The sequence below is a fragment of the Triturus cristatus genome, chromosome 8 (assembly GCF_964204655.1).
Source record: "Triturus cristatus chromosome 8, aTriCri1.1, whole genome shotgun sequence".
Classification (NCBI taxonomy): Eukaryota; Metazoa; Chordata; class Amphibia; order Caudata; family Salamandridae; genus Triturus; species Triturus cristatus.
The window spans coordinates 76,253,326-76,271,041 of NC_140591.1; the positions used below are offsets into that span (position 1 = coordinate 76,253,326).

Consider the following 17,716-nt stretch of genomic DNA (forward strand, 5'->3'; position numbering starts at 1 on the left):
CAGAGGGTCTCTCTCACACCCCGGCCACCCATGAGTCACATGCAGCAGTCGTGTGGCTGCTCCCCTGGCTCAGGCCTCTGGATGCATCGAGGACCAGGGGGTCTCTTTCACATCCCGGCCCACCATGAGACAGGTGCAGCAGTCATACGGCGGCTCTCTCAGCTCATGCCTTGGTATGCATCTAAGACCAGGGTGTCTCTCTCACACCCCGGCCACCCATGAGACACATGCAGCAGTCGTGCGGCTGCTCTCTCGGCTCAGGCCTCCGGATGCATCTAGGACCAGGGTGTCTCTCTCACACCCCGGCCACCCATGACACATGTTCAGCAGTCGTGTGGCTGCTCCCCAAGCTCAGGCCTCCAGATGCATCTAGGACCAGGGTGTCTCTCTCACACCCCGGCCACCCATGACACATGTTCAGCAGTCGTGTGGCTGCTCCCCAAGCTCAGGCCTCCAGATGCATCTAGGACCAGGGGGTATCTCTCACACCCCGGCCACCCATGAGAAACATGCAGCAGTCGTGCGGCTGCTCTCTCGGCTCAGACCTCCGGATGCATCTAGGACCAGGGGGTCTCTCTCACACAACGTCCACCCATGAGACATGTGCAGCAGTCGTGTGGCTGCTCTCTCAGCGCAGGCCTCTGGATGCATCCAGGACCAGGGAGGTCTCTCTCATGCCCCGGCTACCCATGAGACACGTGCAGCAGTCATGTGGCTGCTCTCTCAGCGCAGGCCTCTGGATGCATATGGGACCAGGGTGTCTCTCTCACACTCTGGCCACCCATGAGACGTGCAACAGTCTCTTGCAATCCCAGATGCAGGCAGCAGACTCCTGCCTCATGCCCTGAGAGATGCAGGCAGCATTATCTTGCCTCATTCCCTGAGAGATGCAGGCAGCAGCCTCTTGCAATCCCAGATGCAGGCAGCAGCATCTTGCAATCCCAGATGCAGATAGCAGCCTCTTGCAATCCCAGACGCAGGCAGCAGTCTCTTGCCTCATTCCCTGAGAGATGCTGGCAGCAGCCTCTTGCAATCCCAGATGCAGGCAGCAGCATCTTGCAATCCCAGATGCAGATAGCAGCCTTTTGCAATCCCAGATGCAGGCAGCAGCCTTTTGGCAATCCTACATGCAGGCAGCAGTCTCCTGCAATCCCAGACGCAGGCAGCAGTCTCTTGCCTCATGCCCTGAGAGATGCAGGCAGCAGCCTCTTGCAATCCCAGATGCAGGCAGCAGTCTCTCGCCTCATGCCCTGAGAGATGCAGGCAGTAGCCTCTTGCAATCCCAGATGCAGGCAGCAGCCTTTTGGCAATCCTACATGCAGGCAGCAGTCTCCTGCAATCCCAGACGCAGGCAGCAGTCTCTTGCCTCATGCCCTGAGAGATGCAGGCAGCAGCATCTTGCAATCCCAGATGCAGATAGCAGCCTCTTGCAATCCTAGATGCAGGCAGCAGTATCTTGCCTCATGCCCTGAGAGATGCTGGCAGCAGACTCTTGCAATCCCAGATGCAGGCAGCAGCATCTTGCAATCCCAGATGCAGATAGCAGCCTTTTGCAATCCTAGATGCAGGCAGCAGTATCTTGCCTCATGCCCTGAGAGATGCTGGCAGCAGACTCTTGCAATCCCAGATGCAGGCAGCAGCCTTTTGGCAATCCTACATGCAGGCAGCAGTCTCCTGCAATCCCAGACGCAGGCAGCAGTCTCTTGCCTCATGCCCTGAGAGATGCAGGCAGCAGCATCTTGCAATCCCAGATGCAGATAGCAGCCTCTTGCAATCCTAGATGCAGGCAGCAGTATCTTGCCTCATGCCCTGAGAGATGCTGGCAGCAGACTCTTGCAATCCCAGATGCAGGCAGCAGCATCTTGCAATCCCAGATGCAGATAGCAGCCTTTTGCAATCCTAGATGCAGGCAGCAGTATCTTGCCTCATGCCCTGAGAGATGCTGGCAGCAGACTCTTGCAATCCCAGATGCAGGCAGCAGCCTTTTGGCAATCCTACATGCAGGCAGCAGTCTCCTGCAATCCCAGACGCAGGCAGCAGTCTCTTGCCTCATGCCCTGAGAGATGCAGGCAGCAGCCTCTTGCAATCCCAGATGCAGGCAGCAGTCTCTCGCCTCATGCCCTGAGAGATGCAGGCAGTAGCCTCTTGCAATCCCAGATGCAGGCAGCAGCCTCTTGCAATCCCAGATGCAGGCAGCAGTCTCTCGCCTCATGCCCTGAGAGATGCAGGCAGCAGTCTCTCGCCTCATGCCCTGAGAGATGCAGGCAGCAGCCTCTTGCAATCCTAGGTGCAGACAGCAGCCTTTTGCAATCCCAGATGCAGGCAGCAGTCTGAAGCATCTTGCTTCTATACCAGAGACGTTTAAAGGCATGGGCAAAGTGGCCCCAGGCCCCAGCCTTTCAGAGGACCCCTTCTTTGACACAGCCACCTCTGTTCTGCTGAGTGTTGCCCAGATGACCTTGGATACTTTTTTAACAGATTGTTTTAAACACCGTTTTTCTTTGATTCGATTTTAATGCGGATGATGTGAGAGTCTATTATAGACATTTTCAGAGAATTTTTTGTTTTTCAGCCCCAGCAACATCCATAAAAAAAAGTTTGTTTTAGATCAAAACAGGACCTCTGAAACTTGAAACGGGGGGGTTTCAAAGATTATTTGCACAATATTAGTAGTGAGCTGCTGCTGTATATTTTAATATTGAAAACAGGCCACTATCCTTAAGTATTAAATGTAAACACATTTAGAAATGGACCAGTGTGCCAGTGACCTGGGCAAAGGGGGCAGGAAAGAGCTGATATTAGATCATGGACCCAGAGCTGTTCCGAACAGGGGCTCCCAAATTACATTTGACCCAGGGCCCCCGAAATCCTCGAGCTGTCCCTGCTCCACACACATATAGAGCAGCTGTACAGGCTCAAGCAGATGCTCTGGTACACATACACACACGTGGTAGACAGAAAGAGACAGGGTATATGTGTGTCTGTGTGTGTGTCTGTGTAGGTACATGCGTGTGCATGTGGTTGTGTGCGCGTGTCTCCCAGGACCACCCTTTCTTGCGCACACAGCAGGCTCTCCCATTGCCGCAACAGATGCAGGCCCGGACTGGCAATGCCGGGCACCGGGCAATCCCCCGGTAGGCTGCCAGGGGTGGGGGCCGGTTTTTGGGCCGGGGGCCGGTTTTTGGGCCGGGGGCCGGTTTTGTTGCTCACTGTTTGCTCTGTACTGTCTCTGCTGCGTGACTGCGTCTCCCTCGCTCGGTGCGGAAAAAAGCAAAATTTATGAACACAATTAATGAATTTAGTGCTGACTGTAGGTCAGTGCTGGATAAATAGCGCGGTGCGCTGAAGTCTCCACCGCCGCGTCTGCGCTGCCTGCTCTTAGTCGCAGACTCGCAGTTCACCCACCTTAGGGGGGTGGGGCGGGTGCGGCTGTTGGTGGTGAGTTGACACATGCGCATTGGAGCTCACGCAATAAAAAGTGCGCGTGATCCCCAGGTTCCAGAACGCAGGCTGCAGCAGAGACTGAGACCTTGACGAGTCGACCAGAGGCCCTCTCTCGCCACCCCATAATTTAATTTATTTATAGCCCCCTAGCCCCTGCCTGTCCCAGTGTGTCCCAGTGCCGCCCGCCGCCAAGTGAGTGTTGTTTTTGCATTTTTGCTAATTGCATTTTCAATCAGATAATGCACAGCAGTAGGAGCGCGGGGTCAACGGGTAGGGATCGACCTGGTATTCTCTGATTGTCGTGTTCACCGAGCTCAGGTTTGTGTATGTAAGTTACGTAACAGAGCAACAGGAGAATCAAGATCAGAGTCTGATCTGGATTTTCCTTTTGCTCTGTTACATAACTTACATACACAAACCTGAGCTCGGTGAACACGACATATGGGCAACTGCGTGCATTGTTCCGTCCTATGGTGTGGTGGCACTGTAGTGTCAGGGCAGTGTTCCTGGTGCGGGGGAGTCGCGACTCAAGACCGGGCTGGAGCGGGCCAGAAATTTCAAAAGCAAAAGGGGCCTAAGGAAGTAAGGGGCAAGGGGGCTACTACTAGGCACAGGGAGCGAGGTGGTGGCTGGCCTCAGGCCTGGCACTGCAGCCGGCACGGGTTTAGGATTATCGCCTACTGCCTGACACGCGACGCTGCTCCCTGACACTAAAAGCCGCAGGACTGGGTGACTGTCCAGCGCTGATTGACAGTCTAGTTCACGGTGCGATGTGCGTCCCCTGTCTCATTCCTCTCCTTTCTTTTATTTGCTCCCCTGTGAAATGGATCCAAAAAAAAAAACACTTTTGTTGGAAATGTCGTATTTTTCTGTTATTTTATTTCCAAGGTGCAGCTTCGGGAATAAAAGGTTAAAATATGATAAAATAACTAAATAAAGTAAGACAGAGTGGTAGCAAGCTGGCCAGATTGATTTTATTAACACCCAAACACATTAGCGTCACTTTTACAGAGTTTGCCAGTGAAGCGCTATTTTTGTTTTCTTGTCTTTGTTTTTCCTGGGCTTGCACCTAGTGCACCAATCCTGGAGGTGCTGCAATGTGTGGATTGGAGAAAAGAAATGTGTACTGCGGCTCTGCGTCCAGGGATGTGGTCTTTTTTACCCTACTACTGCTTACATTTTGTAAGGATATAAGCAATGGACGTTAAAATGGGTCCATTCAGGGCCTTGTTGTCATGTCCTCAACTTTTCAGGCAAAAGCACTCACTGATTTCTGAATAGTGAGTGTAAAAGCGCTAAGCTAACCATGTTGTTCCTGCTTACATTTCACATGGTTTGCTAATTTTGCATTCCCTTTGAGTGTTTGCTTTTCCAGGATGTTGTTACTATTTTTTGTAGGCCACATATTGCTCTTGTCTAGTGCGTCATTTAAATTGAGCCACATCCAGGTGTTTATAGCCGGCAACAATTGGGTTGTAATTGAAGGTAGTGTGAGTTTTTCTCAGTGGGGCAGTATGGTTTTCAGTGGGGGAGAGGATGTGGCACTATGGCCAGAGCTGCTGAATTTGGAACTGGTGAACCAGGTTCAGCCTTAATAACCAGTCCATTAGACCACTCTCCTGAGTGAGCACAACCCATGCTAGACCTTAGAAGGCTTCGCAAGACCTTAGAAACTCTGGTGTCTTAGCACCAGCAGGCGGATCCTAGCAGTGGCAAGTGTGGTTTAACCTTCAAGGCTTGTCCACCACAATCCATACTGAAGTTCACCTCCAGTCTTGCGGGCAGGCCTATGAAGCAGCACACCCTAGAACAGTGACTGTCATTGAGGTCACAGGACCCTTGAAGGGCCAGCTCTAGGGCAGTGCAACCGGTGTGACCGCACCGGGTGCTGACTTTGGGTGGAGGCATTATGTTTGCAAGTATATTAAGATTTTAAAAGCGCTTGCTGCCTCCTTCCTGGCCTCCAGCAATTTTCGGCATCAATAAAAATGGCATGATGAATCTGGTGTTGAATGTTCTTCCTAGAGAGAGATCTGCATATTGTTTAGTGGAAGTTTTGACTTATGGAAAGGTAGCTCAGAGTGTTAATGTGCCTGCTGCAAAGAACATGTACCATGCAGATCACAAAGTGCACATAATGTAAATAGGTCAGTGGGCTACTGCTTTTGTCAGAGAGATCCTATTGTTACTTGCAGTTAATAAGTTAAAATCCTAACATAGAACAGTGAGCTATTAATGCAAAGGGCACCACCAGTGCTAAGGCCGTCCCTGGCCTTGAGGGCAGTCTTCCTCACTGACCTGCCTGTGCCTGAGGCTGCGAGCAAGACTCCGGCTATGCTAGCAGGCTGCACCACTACCTACCAGGCCCGGTTCTAGAGGGTGGGCCAGGCCCACCAAACATGAGCCTCCTTAGCCCTCGCAGTCGCAGTGAATCTGCCACCGATGTACAACAACAATAAAAACTGTTAACTTGTGATTTACGATCCTGCTGCAGAGCAACCATTTGTCGGTTGGTAGTTCGTAAATGCAGATAAACTGAATTTTATGGGAATAGCTCAGTGGGTTACTACCTCTGTCACAGATATCCTTGTGTTACTTGCAGTTCAGAAGTTAACATAAGACAGTGACCAATGAACTGTCATAAAAAAACTGCATACAAACTTCGCTTTTTTGTGTTGTGATGTAGTTAGAACTTCTCCATTCTTTCATTATTCTAATGTTACTAATAAGAGTTTGTTTGGGCAGTTATACATTTTTACCAGTAAAGCCAACCCTGACCACTGGAGTACTCTTTAAATCCTGACTTTGTGCTTCTCCGAGTCCCGACCAAACCCCTGTAAAATATACTGCCCACCAGAATGGATGAAGTGATTTCTACACCTTGTAATCCTCATTAGCTTATGTGACATTTCGCGTAAACTGATTTTGATTTATTGTCTCTGTATAATGTGTGCTGCTGTTATGTAAAGTACTGTGACACCTTACACTGATATGAGTAGTGCTATACAACGAATGGAATGGGTATGAGAGGGGCAACGGAGAGATAAGGGGCACTAGTGGAGGGTGGCAGTGAGGGAATACCAGGAAGAGGTCATGGGGTGGGGGGAGCTACAGAGAGATGAAGGGTGTGGGTGGCAGACAGTGAGGGAGGGTGGCAGTGAGGGAGTCAGAGGAGGAGGTCCCGGGGTGGGGGGGAACCTCAGAGAGCTGAGGGGCACTAGTGGAGAGTGGGAGTGAGGGAAACCGAGGTGGAGGTCATGAGGTGGGGGAACTACAGGAGAGATGAGGGGTACTAATGGAGGGTGGCAGTGAGGGAAGCCAACGAGGATGTCATGGGGCAGGGGGAACTACAGAGCGATGAGGGGCAATAGTGGAGGGTGGCAGTGAGGGAATCTTATGAGGAGGTGGGTCACAGGCTGGAAGGGAACTACAGAGAGATGAGGGGCACTGGTGGGGGTGGCAGTGAGGGAATCCGAGGAGGAGGTCACGGGGTAGGGGGGGAACTACAGACAGATGAGGGGCGCTGGTGGAGGGAGCGGTGAGGGAATCTGAGTAGGTCATGGGGTGGGGGGCTACAGAGAAATGAGGGGCACTAGTGGAGGATGGAAGTGAGGGAATCTGAGGAGGAGGTCATGGGGTGGGGGGGCTACAGAGAAATGAGGGGCACTAGTGGAGGATGGCAGTGAGGGAATCCGATGAGGGGGTCATGGGGTGGGGGGAAACTACGGAGTGATGAGGGGTGCTGGTGAAGGTTGGCAGTGAGGGAATCTGAGGAGGAGGTCATGGGGTGTGGGAGCTACGGAGAGATGAGGGGCACTGGTGGAGGGTGGTAGTTAGGGTGTCTGAGGAGGAGGCCATGAGGGGGAGTGGCTACGGAGAGATGCTTTATTTTAGCACTATTTACAAAACTCAGGATATAAAAATCATTTAATGTTTGCACATTGTCTTGTACACTTTTTACTCTGAACCTTTGCACAATTGTTTGAAGTTAAGTGCGTTTTTAAATGTCTTTATGCTATTTTATATGAAGAATAAATTGTTTATATTTATATTCATGTTTTGTGCTCGACATTTCATTTTTTAGTGTTCTCTGTAGGAATGTCTATGTTTTATGACTGTGTATCTTGGTGCTCCTTAAGGTAATCATTTACTATGCTTTAAAAGTTAATACAATCCAATATAATATGTAATGAAAAATGTGTTGAAAAATACTTTTTTTTTTTGGCCTTTCTGTCTCCCAAATTTCTTGTGTGGGGGGACAAGTTCAACCCCCCCAAACTCCCCCTAATAGTGGTTGCTCACTGCGCTTGCTCGTTACACACCATGTGGGGGCTGGTCTCACTTTTATTTCTCTCTGATTTACTACTCGTGCCTATTTTTGGTGCTCTCTGAAAGAATGTCTATGGGTACATATGACTGGGTGGGTAACCTGGTGCTCTTGAAGGTCATCATCTACTATTTACTGTGGTTTGAAAGTTGATACAATTGAATATGTAATGAAAAATGTGCTGTAAAATTCACCATTTTGGTCGGTTGTTTTCCAAAATTTTCTTGGGGGGAGAACCCCCCCAAACCCCCCTAGTAGCGGTCGGGCTCGCTCGCTGCGCTCGCTCGCTACACGCTGGACGGAGGCTGGTCTGCAAAATTTGACGGGGGCTGGTCTGCCAAATTTTGCCAGGGCTGATTTCAGTTCCCAGTCCGGCCCTGAACAGATGCACACAACAGACACATTCAATGCCTTATATGCAGACGCCAGTTCTCTTCCCAGCACATGGCCATTCAGCTCGATCGCCCCCGCCATGTACACAATACATCCTATCCAACTGCTCTCTCAAAGCAGTGTGTTCCCTTAAAGGCACAGCACTTTTCTCGCTCCCTTCACCACAGTCTAAGAATCCTCTTCTGACGCTCCGTTTCCTTGAAGGAACACGCAGTCACACCAGTCACCTAACGTGACAACAACAGCCTCCCCTCTCCGCGGGCCCTCCATACACATACACAGCAGTCTGACATCCGCAGACACACACAGCCGTCTCTTCTCGTGCCAACAACAGGCCCTCCATACACATACACAGCAATCTGACATCCGCAGACACACACAGCCGTCTCTTCTGGCGCCAACAACAGGCCCTCCATACACATACACAGCAGTCTGACATCCGCAGACACACACAGCCGTCTCTTCCCGCGCCAACAACAGGCCCTCCATACACATACACAACAGTCTGACATCCGCAGACACACACAGCCGTCTCTTCTCGCGCCAACAACAGGCCCTCCATACACATACACAGCAGTCTGACATCCGCAGACACACACAGCCGTCTCTTCTCGCGCCAACAACAGGCCCTCCATACACATACACAGCAATCTGACATCCGCAGACACACACAGCCGTCTCTTCTCCCGCCAACAACAGGCCCTCCATACACATACACAGCAGTCTGACATCCGCAGACACACACAGCCGTCTCTTCTCGCGCCAACAACAGGCCCTCCATACACATACACAGCAGTCTGACATCCGCAGACACACACAGCCGTCTCTTCCCGCGCCAACAACAGGCCCTCCATACACATACACAACAGTCTGACCTCCGCAGACACACACAGCCGTCTCTTCTCGCGCCAACAACAGGCCCTTCATACTCATACACAGCTGTCTGACATCCGCAGACACACACAGCCGTCTCTTCTCGCGCCAACAGGCCCTCCATACACATCCACAGCAGTCTGACATCCGCAGACACACACAACCGTCTCTTCTGGCGCCAACATGCCCTCCAGACACATCCACAGCAGTCTGACATCCGCAGACACACACAGCCGTCTCTTCTCGCGCCAACAACAGGCCCTTCATACACATCCACAGCAGTCTGACATCCGCAGACACACAGCCGTCTCTTCTCCTGCTCGGCTGTCACTTGTTCTCTCGCCAAAAACCACTCCCCTCATCCCGTTGCTGAAAGATGACACGTGGCAGTTTATTCCCTTCAGCAGTCACTTCCTTCTTTAGATCCACCATGCTGCCCCTTGCCCAGCAGGAGAGGGGTTTGGGGGTAGTACCCAACACTTCAGGGAGGCCCCATTCAGTCTATGGCCAATCAATATATGTGCCATATGGGAAACTCCGGGGCCCCTTTTCACACTCTGCGGAGGCAGGGTGGGGGGCATCATTTCTCATAAAGCCACTGATCCCGAGACATTCAGAGCAGAAATGTCTCCCGTAGAGACGGGCCTGCAGTTTCTTCCTATTGCTCACACACACAGTAATCTAAATGTCTCCTGTGGCAGACAGGCCCTGCAGTCTCTTCTGCTTGTGCACACACACAGTAATCTAAATGTCTCCTGTGGTAGACAGGCCCTGCAGTCTATCCTGCTGGATCACATACACAGTAATCTAAAAGTCTCTTGTGGTAGACTGGCCCTGCAGTCTCTTCTGCTTGATTACACGCACAGTAATCTAAATGTCTTCATGGTAGACTGGCCCAGCAGTCTCTTCTGCTTGATCACACGCACAGTAATCTAAATGTATCCTGTGGTAGGCAGGCCTGCAGTCTCTTCTTGTCACACACACACAGTAATCTAAATGTCTCCTGTGGTAGACAGGCCCTGCAGTCTCTTCTGCTTGTGCACACACACAGTAATCTAAATGTCTCCTGTGGTAGACAGGCCCTGCAGTCTATCCTTCTGGATCATATACACAGTAATCTAAAAGTCTCTTGTGGTAGACTGGCCCTGCAGTCTCTTCTGCTTGATCACACGCACAGTAATCTAAATGTATCCTGTGGTAGACAGGCCCTGCAGTCTCTTCTTGGCACACACACACAGTAATCTAAATGTATCCTGTGGTAGACAGGCCCTGCAGTCTCTTCTTGGCACACACACACAGTAATCTAAATGTATCCTGTGGTAGGCAGGCCTGCAGTCTCTTCTGCTTTTGCACACACACAATAATCAAAATGTCTCCTATGGTAGACAGGCCCTGCAGTCCCTTCTGCTTGTGCACACACACGGTAATCTAAGGCCTGCAGTCTCTTCTGTTTGATCACACACACAGTAATCTAAATGTCTCCTGTGGTAGACAGGCCCTGTTGTCTCTTCTGCTTGTGCACACATACAGTAATCTGAACGTCTTCTGTGGCAGACAGGCCCTGCAGTCTCTTCTGCTTGTGCACACACACGGTCATCTATATGTCTTCTGTGGCAGACAGGCCCGGCAGTCTCTTCTGCTTGTGCACGCATACGGTAATCTAAATGTCTCCTATGGTAGACAGGCCCAGCAGTCTCTTATGCTTGTGCACATACACGGTAATCTAAATGTCTCTGCTGGTAGACAGGCCCTGCAGTCTCTGATGCGTATGCACACACACGGTAATCTAAATGTCTCCTGTGGTAGACAGGCCCTGCAGTCTCTGATGCGTATGCACACACACGGTAATCTAAATGTCTCCGCTGGTAGACAGGCCCTGCAGTCTCTGATGCTTATGCACACACACAGTAATCTAAATGTTTCCTGTGGTAGAGAGGCCCTGCAGTCTCTTCTGCTTGTGCACACACACGGTAATCTAAATGTCTCTTTTGGTAGACAGGCACTGCAGTCTCTTCTTGTGCACACACACGGTAATCTAAATGTCTCCTGTGGTAGACAGGCCCTGCAGTTTCTCCTTGTCTCACACACACGGTAATCTAAATGTCTCCTGTGGTAGACCGGCCCTGCACTCTCTTGTGCTTGTGCACACACACAGTAATCTAAATGTCTCCTGTGGTAGACAGGCCCTGCAGTCTCTTCTGCTTGTGCACACACACTGTAATCTAAATGTCTCCTGGGCTAAACAGGCCCTGCAGTCTCTTCTGCTTGATCACACACACAGTAATTATTTCACACAGTGAGCTCAGACAGGAGTATCCTGCAAACACACAAAAACACAGAGGTGACTTCCACTTACTACCACTCAAGTCACGTAACCGTGCACACATGCAAACCCTTTTCAAGTCATAGACACACAACAGTCTCTTTTTGGCATACACACAAAGCAGTTTTTCCCATCCACAAGCTACAGACATTGAAGCCCTTCAACCGACAGTCGTCTTTCCAGTTCTTTGAAATAAAGCCCTGTTCTTGTGAGCACAAAGCGGTCTCTTTTGTTCGCAGCCGAGCTAACATTCTCTGTTGCAGAAGGTTTCTTCCCATAAACGCACAGCTGTCTCTTCACAACCCAGGGGCAGATTTACGTTCCCTGGCGCATCCCTGCAAATCAGCAGGGATGCACCAGGGAAGATGCGTCACGCAAGTTTGCCCTTGCGCCACCGCAGATGCGCCGCATTTACAATGCGGTGCAACGCGGCGCAAGGACAAGCAGATGTGTGACGCATCTGCCGGCGTAAGGTTGGCGCAGTGCTGAAGTTGTGTAGCAAGCGCGACGCAACTCCAGCACTGTTCCAACCTGCCCTATCCCTAACATGGTGCGTCACGCCTTACGTAAGGATTTGACGCACCAGCGTTGGAAAAGTGACTGCGTGAAATCTTGTAGATTTCACTGCGTCACTTTTCCGAGGCTTTTTCCGACGGAACGCCCACCCTGCATACATTAAACCTGACGCGGGTTTAATGTGGCGCAGGGCTTTACAACGTGACGCATCTCCCTAGATGCGTCAAGTTGTAAATCTGTCGCAGCATGGCGCTAGCTTTGCGCCGCCGCTGCGTCACTAAAGTGACGCAACGGTGGCGCAAAAGTGGCGCACGGGGCTTGTAAATCTGCCCCCCAGTCTTTACCCACATGCCCCCCGTCAGCAATGTTTTCCCTCAGAGATCTCCTCCTCGGTATTCAACTGCCTCGACAGCCTCTTGTCCAGCGCTCTCTTCCCATACACGTGTTGGTGCAGCAGTCTACCTCCGTTTTCTTCCCCTGCCATTACATTATTTCGCGTTCTTCATCCTAGCACTGTCTCCCCACAGCCGCTCCTCGCCTGTGAAGTTGCTCCTCCACAATCCACCCTCACTCTCTCCTCAGCAGTCACTTCCTCTAATGGTCTCACCCACATGGCCCTATTCCCCAGCGTTGTTTCTCTTGGCAGTCTCTTTCCAGCAGCCTCTTCCTAGCGGCCTCTTGCCGATACTAACTACTATAGCAGTGTTCATTTACAACTTGCATTATCTGCCCTTGCTGTCTAACTCCAGCAGTCTCTTCTCCCATCATTCCTCCCCCTGCCGTCTCTCCACAGGCCGTGCCTTCGCCTAATATCTCTCCCATGGCAGTCTGCCCCCACCAGTATCCTTTCCAGTGGTGTTTTTCTCCTCCTCTCCCAAGCATTTCTCCGCCACCAATGTTTTCCAGAGTCCCACCTCCATCAGTCCCCCCCACCCCACCAGAAAGAGGTTCCCAAATCTCTGCCTAAGGCTTTTGTGAGTTTCTCTCTCAGATTCCCAGCAAGTCTGTGGTGACTGTCCTCTCACACCCACCAGTGTCTATTAAGCCATCTCTTCCCAGCCTCTCACTTTGTGGCATGCCCAGTAATCACCCCTCTCCTCGGCTGCCGTTTCCAAAATATCTCCGCAGTCTCCCCCTTGTAAGCCCCGCACTTCTCCACCCTGCCAGCCTGTCCTCGTTGCCTCCACCCCCTCAACGCCCCCGTCCCTGCCGTCCCGAGTCTCCCCCACACCTTGCCCTGCTGAAGCGACAATAGCTCGGTCTCTCCAGCAGCGTGCCCCCACCTCCCATGGTGCCTTCACAGCCCCTCTCCATGGCAGTGTTTCCCTCACGCCGCAGAGACCCCCGGACTCTTGTACGGTTGGAAGTAACCTGGGCTCTGGTCTTCCCTGCGGCGTCTCTTTCTTCCCTGACAGTCATCCGCACTCCCATCACGCCGCAGCGTCTCCCCTTCTCACCTTGCCAAGATGGAGGTGATCTGAAGTCAGTCCACAAAGTAGTGTATCCCTCAAGCCCCAGCACCCCCCTCTCTCCCTCACCCAGGCCCTCTGCCATAGCTCTGCCCTCGCTCCTGGTCCCTCCAGACTTCTCCCTTTTCCCACCCCCCTCACTTCGACTCTCAGTCGCCAGCTGAGATCAGGGTCTCTCGAGCAGTCACTCCATGGTGCCCCTTCACCCTCTTCTTCATCCCCAGGTTCACCCTCTTCACCTGCAGCCTCCCTCCCCACTAGAGCTGGGGTCTTGTATCAGTAGTACTCTGTCATCAGTTGTCACTATCTTCTCTGGGCAGGCACCCCTCACCTTGTAGTCCCCCCATTTCTCACTGAGAATCTGGGTCCCCCCAGGAGTGCCTTCCTGGAGCCACAGTGTCCCTCTCCTCCTCCAGTTGCAATCCTCTCCCCTCACCCTGCTGTCTCTCCTCCTCACATTGCACGACTGGAAATGATCTGAGCACTGGGTGTTCCCCGGCAGTCTCAGCCTCCTGCCCACCCATTCTCAACAGTACCTCTTCCACTGCCCTGCAGTCTTTGCCCTCTCACACTGTACAGTGATGTGCCATGGGGTCTCTCCCCAGCAGTCTCTCCCTCCTGCCCCTGGGCACCCACCTCAGTCTCAGCAGTACCCCTACCACTGCCCTGCAGTGCCTGCCCTCTCACACTGTACAGTGATGTGCCCAGGGGTCTCTCCCCAGCAGTCTCTGCCTCCTGCCCCATGGGACTCGACCAGTCTCAACAGTACCCTCTTCCACTGCCATGCAGCCTCTGCCCTCTCACAGTGTACTGTGATGTGCCATGGGGTCTCTACCTGGCAGTCTCTGCCCTCTCACACTACACAGTGATGTGCTCAGGTGTCTCTCCCCAGCAGTCTCTCCCTCCTGCCCCTGGGCACCCACCTCAGTCTAAACAGTACCTCTCTTCCACTGCCCTGCAACCTCTGCCCTCACACTGTACAGTGATGTTCCATGGGGTCTTTCCCCCGCAGTCTCTGCCTCCTGCCCCATGGCATGCACCCAGTCTCAACAGTACCCTCTTCCACTGCCCTGCAGCCTCTGCCCTCTCACACTGTACAGTGATGAGCCCAGGGGTCTCTCCCCAGCAGTCTCTGCCCTCTCACAATGTACAGTGATGTGCCATGGGGTCTCTCCCCAGTAGTCTCTACCCTCTCACACTGTACAGTGATGTGCCATGGGGTCTCTCCCCAGCAGCCTCTGCCCTCTCACACTGTACAGTGATGTGCCATGTCCCTCCCCAGCAGCCTCTGCCCTTAAACACTGTACAGTGATGTGCCCAGGGGTCTCTCAGAAGCAGTATCTGACTCCTGCCCCATGGCACTCACCCAGTCTCAAAAGTACCCTCGTCCATTGCCCTGTAGTCTCTGCCCTCTCACCCTGTACAGTAGTGTGCCATGGGGTCTCTCTCCAGCAGTCTCTCCCTGCTGCCAGATGAGAACCACCTTCGCCCCAGCAGTTACTCACTACTCCCTCGTCCTGCAGTCGTTCCCTCTCACTCTTCACAGTGATGTGCCCAGAGACCTCTCCCCAGAAGTCTTTGCCTCCCGCCCAGTGACATCCAACCCCATATCTGCAGTCCTTTTCCCCTTGCACTGCAGTCTATGCCCACTCCCACTGCACATTGATGTGCCATGGGGTCTCTTCCTAGCAGTGTCTCCCTCCAGCCCTATGACACCCACCGTCGTCCCAGCAGTCACTCCTCCTTCCCAGTGACACCTAAGCCGCTCTCAGCAGTCACTCTTGTCTCCTTCCCCCCTCGCTCTGCTATCTCTTCCCACTAACACAGCACAGTGAGGTGCCCAGGGGTCTCTCCATCATGTTCCTCACCCCGTTCCAGCAGTCTCCCCCGTGTCAGCGGCGTCTCCCTTGTCCCCCGTGCCAGCAGTCTATCCCTCATGTCAGCCCCCCACCAGTCCCACCGGTCACTCGAGGGAGTGACTACTGACACAGGCGGGGGGAGGAGCATGAGGGTGAGACTGCTGCCTTCTGCAGTATGAAGTCTCTCCCCTCCGACACTATACAGTGATGTTTTAGGGGTCTCTCCACATCACTCCCTTCCTCATGTCACTCAGCACCCCCTACGTCCCAGCAGTATCTTCGTCGTACCCTCAACAGTCACTCCCTCTTCCCTCGCCCCACTCACGGTGTACAGTGATGTGCCCAGGGGTCTCTCCCTCATGTCACTCAACCCCCACCCGCCTGTCTCATCTCCCCCTCCCAACAGTAACTCCCTCGCCTCTCTCGCAGTGATGTGCCCGGGGGCTCTCCGCAGCAGTCTCTCCCTCATGTCACTCAACCTCCACCCACGTCCCATTAGTCTCTTCATCGCCTCCCCATCCCAACAGTCACTACCTCTTTCCTCGCCCCTCTCACAGTGATTTGACCAGGAGTCTCTCCCCAGCAGTCTCTCGCTCATGCCAGTCAGCCCCCCACGTCCCACCAGTCTCTTCACCGTGCCCCCCCCCGTCCCAACAGTCACTCCCTCTTCCCTCACCCCTCTCACAGTGTACAGTGATGTGCCCAGGGATCGCTCCCCAGGAGTTTCTCCCTCGGGTCACTCATCCGCCCCCTACGTCCCATCAGTCTCCTCATCGTGTCCCCCAACAGTCACTCCCTCTTCCCTCACCCCCTCATAGCGTACACTGATGTGACCAGGGGTCTCTCCCTCATGTCAGTCAGTCCCCACCTACGTCCCAATCAGTCTCTTCGTCGTACCCCCCCCCCTCTCAACAGTCACTCTCTGTTTCCTCGGCCCCCCAGCCCCACACACAAGTTTACAGTGATACGCACAGGGGTCTCTCTCCAGCAGTCTCTCTCATGTCCCTCAGACCCCCCCCCCCAGATCCCATCATTCTCTTCATCGTGCCCCTCCCCCAGGTCCAATCAGTCTCTTCATCGTCCCTCCCACCCACCCCCATCCACCGTCCCAACAGTCACTCCCTCTTCCCTCAACCGTTTCACAGTGTACAGTGATGTGACCAGGGGTCTCTCCCCAGTCAAGCCCTCATGTCAAGCAGTATCCCCCGCGTCCCATAAGTCTCTTCATCGACCCCCCCCCCCACTCCTAACAGTCACTCCCTGTTCCCTCGCCCCTCCCCACACAGTGTACAGTGATGTGCCCAGTGTTCTCTTCCCAGCAGTCTCTTCCTCATTTCTCTGAGCCCCCCCCCACGTCCCATGAGTCTCTTCATCGACCCCCCCCCCCACCACCACCCCGTCCCAGCAGTCACTCCCTCTCCCCTCTCACAGGGTACAGTGATGTGCCCAGGGCCCTCCCGACTAGCGGTCTCTCCCTCATTTCACTCAGCGCCCCCCCCCACCAGTTTCTTAATCGACCCCCCACCCCGTCCCAACAGTCACTCCATCTTCCTTCGCCCCTCTCACAGTGTACAGCGTGTGCCCAGGGCTCGCTCCCCGCCCCGCCTCTCACCTTGCACAGCTGGAAGTGATCCGAGCTCAGGGTCTCCTGCACCTCCAGCTCTCGGGGGGACACTGCGGCCGCGCTGCCCCCCGGGTACAGCGGGCCCCCCGCGGCCCCCGCGGCGGAGCCCGCACCGCCCCCGGCGCTAATCCCTCCGCCGGGGGACGAGGCGGTGAGGCCGTCCAGCACCTTGCGGAAATTGAACTTCTTCATGGCGAGCGCGGGCGGAGTGCGGCAGCCGCGGCCGGTGAGGGAGCTCCGCGCTCTGTAGCCGGCAGCCAGCCTCCGACCGCCCGACTGACGTCAGCGCGCTGCCCGCGCAGGCGCAGAGCGTGGGGCGCGAGGATCAGCACCGTGGAGAGCGCAGAGGCACGCGCGGAGGGCCGGGAGAGGCAGGGTAGAGAGAGATCAGCACCGCGGAGAGCGGCCAGAGCCTAGAGAGATAAGAACCAGGGAGAGCAGGCAGAGGAAAGAGAGATCAGAACCAGAGAGATCAGACAGAGAACAGAGAGATCCGCACCCTGGAGAGCAGAAAGTGGCCAGAGCATTGAGAGGCGCCAGACAAGAGAGATCAGAATCAGTGAGAGCGGCCAGAGCTTAGAGAGATAAGAACCAGGGAGAGCAGAGAACGACTAGAGCATAGAAAGATCAGAAACCGTGAGAGCGCACAGGGCAGAGAGAGATAAGCACCAGTTAGAGTGACAAGAGCATAGAGAGATCAGCACCAGGAAGAGCTACCAAAGCAGAAAGGGATCAGCAACAGGGAGAGCAGACAGAGGAGAGAGAGATCACTACAAGGGAAAGCAGACAGCGCAGAGAAAGATCAGGACCAGTTAGAGCAGCCAGAGCAAAGAGGGAGCAGAACCAGGGAGAGTAGAGAGATCAGCAACAGGGAGAGCGCAGAGGGGC

At 53.6% G+C, this 17,716-nt stretch overlaps 1 protein-coding gene across 8 annotated transcripts in view; it reads right to left on the reverse strand.

Annotated features, from left to right (window-relative positions):
• STXBP5L (syntaxin binding protein 5L) overlaps positions 1-17,077 on the reverse strand; it is a 1,956,595-nt gene extending 1,939,518 nt beyond the window's left edge. For all 8 annotated transcript variants that reach the window (XM_085621040.1, XM_085621038.1, XM_085621036.1 and 5 more), the window contains exon 1: positions 16,817-17,077. In XM_085621040.1, coding sequence (XP_085477166.1) covers positions 16,817-17,020 — 204 coding nt within the window. In that variant the 5' untranslated portion in view covers positions 17,021-17,077. The remainder of the gene's footprint in view (positions 1-16,816) is intronic.
• Between the last annotated feature and the right edge of the window lie 639 nt (positions 17,078-17,716).